The 9609-nt window shown below is 57.4% G+C and overlaps 1 protein-coding gene across 3 annotated transcripts in view; it reads right to left on the minus strand.

Annotated features, from left to right (window-relative positions):
- The window catches only part of RASAL1 (RAS protein activator like 1), a 33547-nt gene extending 26706 nt beyond the window's left edge, over positions 1–6841 (minus strand). The window contains exons 1-3 of one of the 3 annotated variants that reach the window (XM_032240421.1): positions 6594–6840; positions 5920–6164; positions 1487–1543 (exon numbers count right to left, since the gene is read on the minus strand). In XM_032240421.1, coding sequence (XP_032096312.1) covers positions 1487–1543; positions 5920–5984 — 122 coding nt within the window. In that variant the 5' untranslated portion in view covers positions 5985–6164; positions 6594–6840. The other 2 variants (XM_032240431.1, XM_032240442.1) reach the window with 2 other exon arrangements.
- Between the last annotated feature and the right edge of the window lie 2768 nt (positions 6842–9609).

A 9609-nucleotide genomic window follows, 5' to 3' on the forward strand; every position in this document is an offset into this window, starting at 1 on the left:
CACACACACACACACACACACACACACACACACACACACACACACACTGCCCTCTTCCTCCAGCCCAGCGGCACCAACCTCAGATGGACCCCCAGTGCTTCCTCCCAAAAACCCTCTCCCCGAAACCTGACCCTTTCCCAGCCAAAGGTTCTCTGAAGTTTCCCCAGCTCCTCTGCTAAAAGGCTCCTTACAGCCCAGAGAGGGAGAGACAGCAGCCTGGGGTCACACAGAAAATCAATCTGTGGGGTTGGGGTGGTGTCAGGAATGCAGCAAGGGGCCAGCATGAGCACAAGGAGAACAGTAGAGGGGGGCGCTGCAGCTGACCCTCCCCCAGGCGGCTCCCCACCCCCAGCTCCGAGCCCATCTGGACCAGAGCAGGAGCATCCTCAATCCTGCCGTCTCCATAGGAACCAAGGCCTCAGCCACCCACCAGCCCACCCACCCCCATCAGGCCTGCGGGGGCTGAGAACCATCCCTCGGCCTGCGGGGGTGGGAGCCAAGTGGGGCTCATTCTGATGTCCCCCTGCAAGACTCACAGACACCCCAAACATCCTCACACCCTCACATGTGTCCACACTGGCACCTGTATGCCCAAATCAGCAGGCATTGGTGTTCACATGCATGTCCAGGGCAGCCATGTACACGTGCATGTACACGCACACTACACTGGTACACACACATGAGCCTGTGCCCTGCACACCCCCGAGGACATATGCACGTGGTCATAGGCGCTCACACTAGCCCCGCAACATCCCCACCCCCTGCAACTCACAAGCAGGCCCAGCTGGGCGGGCACACACACAGACACACACGCATGCGCCCACGCACACACACAACCCCAGTGCCCGCAGCACCCGGCAGGCCCGGAACCAGCCAGTCCAGCCAACCGTGAGATGCCCGCCCCCAGGGAGGCCACTGTGGGAGGCACAGGCTGGCAGCGCTGAGTCAGCCCCAGGGAGCCAGCAGGGACAGCATCAGGTCCAGAGGGGGAGGACATCCAGCCAGCTGCTGGGGCAGGTCGGGGAGATGAGCTGGCAATCCCAGTTGTGCACAAAGCACCCACCACCAGACCCGAGAGTCCCCCTAAGCACTCCTTTTTTGGTTTTTAGGTGGAGTTTTGCTCTTGTTGCCCAGGCTGGAGTGCAGTGGTGCAATCTCAGCTCACCACAACCTCCCTGTCCCAGGTTTGATTCTGCAGCCTCGGCCTCCCAAGTAGCTGGGATTACAGGCATGTGCCACCATGCCCGGATAATTTTGTATTCTTAGTAGAGACGGGGTTTCACTATGTTGGTCAGGCTGGTCTCAAACTCCGGACCTCAGGTAATCCGCTCACCTCAGCCTCCCCCAGTGCTGGGGTGACAGGCTGAGCCACAGCGCCCAGCCAGCACTCCTTTAAATGTGAATTCTTGGTCCCAGATTCCCCAGGTCTAGAAAGAGACCCCTCCCTTCCTCCTCTCGCCCCAGGCCTGGTATGGCCACCCCTTACCTGGCCACCACCTCATCGTCCACTTTCACCAGGCAGTAGGGGTCGCTGCTCCCAGACCTGCAGAAGGAGGGGATTGGGGAGGAAGTGGGTGGGGAGGGCAGCCATGAGTGGAGGGTACCAGTCATTACACAGGCAGGGGAGATGGAGGCACAGGCAGAGAAGGGGACTTGCCCAGGGTCGCACAGCAAGTCCGGCTAAGAGGCAGAACCTCAGGGAACCAGCAGGAGATGTCACAGCTGCCCAGGCCACCACATCTGTGCACTCTGGGCTTCCACTGATAGAAATACAACAGGGAGGCCTAGGGCCAGGAGGTTCAGAGTCCTGGCCCCAAAAAGCCCAATGCAGAGGCCCAGAGCGTATGCCAGGGGCTCTTGAACACGTGGCTTCACCACCCTCTGGCTCTGCCATTCGGCGGGTCCCCTTCCCTCTGTGGGCCTCAGTTTCTCTGCTCTAAAAATCAGGCGAGATGTTCACACACACCTCCTAGGGGGCTGAAGAAACTCGAATGCTGGGCCGGATCACAGGCCAGCCCCCAGCTCTCCCCTGCGGGGCCTTAATGCTGTTTCCCCAGCTTTTCCTTCCAATGGGAGCTTCCCTGGGGAGGGGACTTCCTACAGGCACAGACCAGGGCACCCAGGCCTCAAAATCAACTCTCAAAATCTCTTAAGATGTGCTGAACCCCTTGAGTAGCTCTGAGTCATCGACCCATCCATGCCAGCCCCCCTTCATAATAACAGTCACCAGCAAATCCTAAGCTGTCTAGCAGGCCCCTCACTTCCTCCTCCGTCCCATCACACAGGACTCCTTTGTCTTTCTTCAGGCCCCGGGCCAGCCTCAGGGCCTTTGCACCTGCTATTCCCTCTACCTAAAACACTTTGGCCCTGATACTGCCATGGATGATTCCTTCCTGCCATTCAAGTCTCAGTCCAAAGTCACCTCCTCGAGAGCCTGTCCCTGGCCACCACTGTCCTGTCTAAAATGACCTCCACCTAAAATCATCTTCTTTCTTCTGTTATCTTTCTTTTTTTTTTTTTTTTTTTTCTTTTTGAGACAGTCTCGCTCTCTGTCACCCAGCTTGGAGTGCAGTGGCACCATCTTGGTTGACTGCAACCTCCGCCTCCCAAGTTCAAGCGATTCTTATGTCTCAGCCTCCCAAGTAGCTGCGATTACAGGCACGCACCAGCACGCCTGGCTAATTTTTTGTATTTTTAGTAGAGGCGAGGTTTCACCCTGCTGGACAGGCTGGTCTCAAACTCCTGGCCTCCAGTGATCCACCCACCTTGACCTCCCAAAGTGCTGGGATTACAGGTGTGAGCCACCATGCCCAGCCTCCCTTATTTCTCCATGTATTTAGTGTCTGTCTCGCCACCTCCCTGACACTTCCAAACTGTGAACTCCCTGGGGAGAGTCTGTGTCCCCTCTTCCCTACCCCCCAACCCAAATCTGGCATGCATTGGGCCCTCCAGAGCTATTTCTGAAGGACTGGATTTGTGGAGAGCCTTCTCTGGAGGCAGGGAGTAACAGCGGAGATAGGACTGGAGCCCAGGTTTGTGGGCTCACACCCGCATTCTTAACCAAGGACCCCTCTACCCCTCAAAATGGCCCTCTCCCTCCATGCCCCAGCACCACTCCCTGCATCTCTGCCACCTTCTGTGTCCAGTTTGTCACAGATCCACAAATGCCTCAGGGATTCCGGGAAAGAGGGACGTGGGCACGAAGATTTGGCTCCAGCCTGAGCCTGTCTTGCTGGATGACCCTTCCCTGTGCCTTGGTTTCCCTCTCTGGAGTCCTTCCCTTAGCCCCCTCTGGCTGGATGCTCCAATACCTCCACTTCCCTACCTGGCTTCTATCCCTGAACACTTTAGATGGGTGATGGCCAGTGTCTTCATGCTCCTCTGTGGGTCCTACCTCTGAATCCCCTTCTGCAGAGTGCCCCAGGCCTCAGTTTCCCCTTCTGGCTCCATCCCAAATCCATTGGACTCAGTAACCCAAGGAGTCTCAGTTTCCCCATCTTGGCTCTACCTTCAGACATCTGCAGCTGGGCAATGCCTTGTGTCTCAGTTTTCCTCCCTAGGTTCCACTCCTAAGCTCCCTTTATGCAGGCTCCCATTCCTCAGTTTCCCCAGCTACAGATGTGGGGTCAGATGGGCTGGGATCCCGTTAGCAGAAGGCTGGGAGACACACCCCCTCCTGCAGACCCAGCCTGACCTGCAGGCCCTCCTGGGAGCCAAGCTCAGCACTAGTCAGCTGCAGGGCTCTGACGCACGAGGGCCTTATCAGGCTCCTATCAGGGAGGGCAACGGCGGTGGGAGCGAGTGGCCCCTTCCAAACCCCTGATCTCTCCAGACTCATGGCCTCTCCCACGGCCCCTGCTTCAGCTCAGGCTTGGGAAAGCAGGCCTCTCAGCCATCGCCGGCCCAGTCTGGTTCGGACATGGAGTAGTCAGAGTTCAAATCCCAGCTGGGTGACCTTAGGCAAGTGGCTTTGCCTCTCTGGTCCTCAGTTTTCCCGTTAGTAAAATAAGAGATGCCAATAGGACCATGTGAAGTGTTAAGCACAGGACCTGGTCCACACTAAGCCCTCAGGGACTGGTGGCTATTATTTATAATATAATAACTCTAAAATCGCTTGCAGGGGCCGCCTCTCGGATACCCTCAAACCTGACAATGCTTTGGGCAGTCTGGGCCCTTTCCCTTAGGAGAAGAGGGAATGAACACGCCCCACATAAGAGCTGCCACAGCATGGAGCTCCCAGCAGGCTCCAGGAAGAGCCCCTTTGAAGAAGGGTGCTCACAGCTAGGAAACCGCCCCCCAGCCAGGGCTTAGTGACTCCTCCCCACCCTTGCTCTAGGGCATGACCTATTTCACAGCTCACTAGCCCAGGAACTGGGGGCAGGAGAGGCGGCCAGGAACTACAGGAACCAGGCATGACTCAAGTTTCTCCTCCAGAGAAGCAGCAGGTTACTGTGAGCAGGGTCCAAGTGCAGGGGGGACACCCATCGCCCCCTCATGACCTCCCACCCAGGACTGGTGGAGGGGCCAGAGCTCAGTGAGTGAGAACCCCGTTTCTGGAAAGGACTCCTTCCACTGCCCAGCAGCTGCCAGGCCCCCAGCCCGGCTTCAACGCCCTGACTGTGTAGGCTGTCTATTCCCAGGGGCTCTGAGGGGACAGCTCAGAAAGATGCTGGCTGGGGACTTGTCCAGTCACTGAGCCGACACAGCACACCCTCTGCTAGTTCAGGGCACGTTTATTTGGTGTACCTGATGAGGATGAGGGGTGGCAAAAACTGCTCTCAACAGCTGCCCCCTTGACACAGCTGCAGTGTTGGGAGGCTGGGAGCGTCATGAACTCAGGCAGGAGAGTCCTCTCTGGGAGCCCACAGCTTGGAGAATCGCGCAGCGCTAAGACCAAACCTCGACACAGGCAAAGGCTCGAAATCCATGTTCCTGCTCACCTGGGCCACACAGGAACTCCTAACAGGTCCTCTACCCTCCCAGCCGGATGGGAGACCCCAGGCATCCAGACGGGTACTCCAGTCCAGAGCTCCCATTGCCCAAATGGGAAACCAAGGCCCAGAGAGAAGCAGGTTCAATGTCACACAGCAAATGTCCCCCCGAGGATCCCACACCTGTCACAGGTGCTGAGGCCCTCAGCGCCCCTTCTGGGCACTAGGCCAAGCAGGAGTGGGAACTCCCCCCCATTCTGCTGATTCAGCAGCTGCTGACTCAACCTTGGAGGAAGAAGCATAGCTTGGGACTGGCAGTGAGGGGAGCCGTAGGGTCCCCCAGTCCCATCGCACCTGACTGGGGAAGGGGCTGCAGTGGGGAATTGGCCTCTTCAAGCAGCTCAGCACCCAGGAAAGCCCACACAAGGCTGGGAGCCACAAGACTGGAGAGCTCGGGGCTAGGGGTCAAGAGGACCCTGGAGGGTCACCTGGTGACACGCTGCAAACCTAAACACCAGATGCACACACGGTGTGGGGCCCATCTGATCCCAGGCCTTCCAAGGGTCCTCCCCAGGGTTCCCTTGCTAGGCCCCCACCCAGGCCTGGAGAAGCCACCTCCAACACCTGCCTGGACTAAGGAAGAGATCCCCCGCTTTGTCCCCTCCCAGATCTGACAGAATCTGGCCCTCTAATCCCCTCTTCAGCTCTGGAAGACCACCTGCACGTACATCCCGGGAACAAAGACAGCTCCTCCCCTGCCCCGGGGTGGGGCGGGGCAGGGCATCTGCTAAGTCTGGGCGCCCGCCTCCCACTGGGACAGCCATGGGCATGGCCTCTCGCCCCTTTAAAGCAGACTTGCCCCAATACCAGTCTTAGACAAGAACCCCTCGCCCTCCTGCCAACCCGCCCTGGCACGTGGAAAGGGCGACCCTAGCCCCACCCCAGGCCTGGCGCGCCCCTTAACCCAAAGCGCCCTAGGAGTACTCACACGTCCTTGGCGGGCAGCGCCCGGCCCTCCACCACGCGGACATTCAGGGAGCTGGTCTTGGCCATGGCGCCTAGCCTCAAACTTTCCGGGCAGGAGGGGCGCTCGGGTTCCGAGGCTGGACCAGGGGACGTCTACATGTCACCTGCTTCAAGCCTGGCGCCCTGCCTTGGGGTCCCGGCACCGCCTGTCCGAGACCGGGGTAGCTGGGACGGGAGGTTTCCGAAGGAGGAGACGGTGTAGGTGCCCTGGGAGGGAGCGCCCGTCCGGACTCTACAGGTAGAAGCGGTGCTCCGAGCAGAAAGCGCGCAGGGGCGCAGCGGGCTCTTGCCTAGGCGTCTGGAGCTCCAGGAAAGCGGTCTGGGCGGGCAGGGGGCGGGAGGGGTGGCCTAGGGACCTCCCCCCAATCCCGCCTCCCGTGGGGTCCCCCACCTGACCCCGGGCCCCCTCGCGCGCCCTCTGCCGGCACCCCAGTAAGACGCGCCAGAGCGCCCGGGCGGCGGAGACCAGGGTGCGCCCAGGCTGGCACCGCCAGGTGGGGAGGGGCCCCCGTCCTGATGGGCGTGGCCGCTGTCTCCTGGTGAGTTGGCAATGGGCTCAAAAGACGCTGTCGGTCCCCCTCCTGTCCCTCATCCGACACAATTCACACCTCTCCGCCTCCGCCCCTCCTTGCCTACCAAGCAGATACCGGCCTCCTCTCTCCAACCTCCGCGCCCCATGTTCAGGAGCAAGTATTAGCGGTGGGCGGGAGGCGTCGCCACAGAGAGGGTCGCAAATTCCCTGGGGGTCCGTTCAGAGTCAAGGGAGGGGCCTCGAACATCCCCTTCCATCTCCTTTTAGTTTCCAGTTAAACACAGAACCCAGACTCTGCTCTAACGTCACGGGCTGGCACTGCGGGGGAGGAAGCCGCGGCCGGATGGGGGAGGGGAAGGCTTGAAGATAATCACTACAGCGATGATAAAAAGTCATCCACAGTTGTTTGAACACTTCATGGGTGCCAGGCACTGTTCTAAGCGCTTTACTGGGATTAGCTCATTTTTGTCTTCACAGATGTGCACTACACACTGCTGCACTATTGCCCCATTACCTGCAGCTTATGGATAAAGAAACAGGTTCAGAGGGGTTAGATAACTTGGCGGAGGTCTCACAGTCAGTAACTGAATTGCCTTCCGGGGTTCGAATCCTGGCTCTGACATTTGGTAGCTGTGTGGACTTGGGTAAGTCACTCAACCTCTCTGTGCTTTGGTTTGGTCTTCTCATCTGTTGAGTGAGGATGATATCACATTTCAGTCACAGGATTTTGAGAGAATTAAATGAGTTAATGAAGATAAAAGTCTCGGGACAGTGACAGGCACCTAACACACATCCAGAAAGTGATATTCTGATTGTTGTCCTTTGAGGTGTGGCCTGCGCGTCACCTCTGCTGGGAAGGCTTCCAGGATGCTCTTCCACTCCAGGCAGAGATTTTCTTTACTTTTTCTCTGCTCCGGTGGCTCCAGGTTTGTACATTTTCTGGTTTTAAATGAGATAGTGTGACAGGCAGGGAGGGCCAGTCCCCAGGCGGACCCACACGCACTTATTTCTCCCTTTGAGTTCATTGTTGACCCGCCCAAAGCTCTTAGAAAGGCCGGGCACCAAAGGGAGTGCCCTGCAGATTGAGTGCAGGCACCAACGCCCAGACCGGCGGGACCAGGAGTGCCCTGCCCGGCTCTGCCAGCAGCCCAATGGTCTGCTTCCCAGTCTCCCTCCTTGACTCCCACACAGGCTGATGAGGAACTCAGAGCCCTGGAATTCCTTCCCGGGCTGGTGGCTGCCTAGTGAGTCTCTGACCCACCAGAGACTGGGCCTCAGTTTACCCCATCTGGGAAATGGATTTAGCAGAACAGGCTCTAAGGCTTAAAAGTATTGCAACATCCTCAGAAGGGTATGAGGCATGACCCAGCATTAGATCCAGAACAGTCGTAGCCCCAAAGGAGTCGTTAAATCCCCACTCCCACTGTGATTTTTATTTTTTTTGAACCCGGCTGGAGTGCAATGGCTCAATCTCAGCTCACTGCAACCTCCACCTCCTGGATCCAAGCGATTCTCCTGCTTCAGCCTCTCGAGTAGCTGGGATTACAGGTGCCCACCACCAAGCCTGGCTATTTTTTGTATTTTAAGTAGAGACAGGGTTTCACCATGTTAGTCAGGCTGGTCTTGAACTCCTGACCTCCAGCGATCCACCTACCTGAGCCTCCCAAAGTGCTGGGATTACAGGTGTGAGCCACAGTGCCCCACCCACTGTGATCTTTATCAGTTACCTCAGATCCTCCCCAAAGAAAATGTGCCACCTAAGGTAGTGGGTGGAATGGTACTTATGGTATTTGCTATGTAACTGCTGCTTTAAGGCAGGAATCTTCCCCTCCCTCCTCCATCCCCCCAACACACAGTGGGTGGAAACTACTGGTTGAAGGGCCTTTTCCTTCTGTGAGCCTGCAGAGCCCTCAGACAGGCCCCCAGACCCCCAGGACCCCTGTGGGAACCCCCTGATGATGGAACCTGAGGGGCCTGGTCCTAGAACCCCCATGGGATGCCCGCTAAATTACCACGAAGCCATCTTGGCCCATCTTCCAGAGCTAAGCAGGAAGTCATATACCCAAACACCCCTCCCCAGCCCCCCAGGGGAAAATACCAAGGATACAGACTGTGCCACCTGGGCCTCCAGCAAGCCAGCTCTGTCTCCTGGCCAATATCTGGAGTGTGACCCCACGATTTGCCTGGGGCAATGGCCACACTCCCCAAACTTTCCACATGGCTGGGCCACTTCCTGTTGTTCTGAAAAGCTGTGACCTGAAACTAGCAGGGAGTTAGAGGTTGCCTAGGGCAGCCCCTGTCAAGGGACCGAAGGGGGAAAGGCAGACCAGAGAGTGTGTGTGACCTCCAGGGGACCATCCAGGTAGGTGAGGGAGAAAGCAGGCTCATGGGTCTCCCAGGGCATTACGAGAGTTCATCTCGAGGGCAGTGTAAGGGACTTAGCATCATGCCATCACTCCCGGCACATAGTAGGCGCTCAAGAAATGGCCAAATCCCAACCTCAAGTTCCTTTAAGCCAAATTTATAATCATCTTCTTGCCGTCTCCCTCCATAGTCTAACACCCATGGGATACACACAGCAGGTGCTTCATAAAGACTTCAGTGGGAAGAAATGCTAAGCCCAGGATTTAGCAGAAGAGGGTTTAGCATCAGGCTGACCTGGGATCAAACCCTGGCACCTGCAATTCCGAGCCAAGTGTTCTTGGGCAAGTGGGTTACTCTCTCAGTGTCTCAGTTTCCTCATCTGTAAAGTGGGGATAATGATAGCTTCCACCTCTAGGATGAGCGTGAGACTGGAAAATAAATACATGCCAGGTGTTTAGTGCAGCCTGGCATACTACAAGCACTCAGTAAATTTCAGTGGCCATTGTGGGACATCTTGTGCCTGATACTGAGCCACATTTGGTGGCTTAGCTCTGAGGGTGGGTCCTGGAGACATTGCCCAGGTGGAATGCAGGCCCAGCCCCAGACTCCAGGCACGGGCAAAGGGCCACATGCAGTTCAATGGCCAGGGCAGTTCCAGATCACTGAGCTGGGGGAATCTGAGGGTTTTCATCTTGGCCGAGAAATCTGATAGAGAGATTCCAAGATCAGGGCTCCAGCCCCCCTGATGGGCCCTCT

The sequence above is a fragment of the Sapajus apella genome, unplaced genomic scaffold (genome assembly GCF_009761245.1).
Source record: "Sapajus apella isolate SASKATOON/1434 unplaced genomic scaffold, GSC_monkey_1.0 scaffold2, whole genome shotgun sequence".
Taxonomy (NCBI): Eukaryota; Metazoa; Chordata; class Mammalia; order Primates; family Cebidae; genus Sapajus; species Sapajus apella.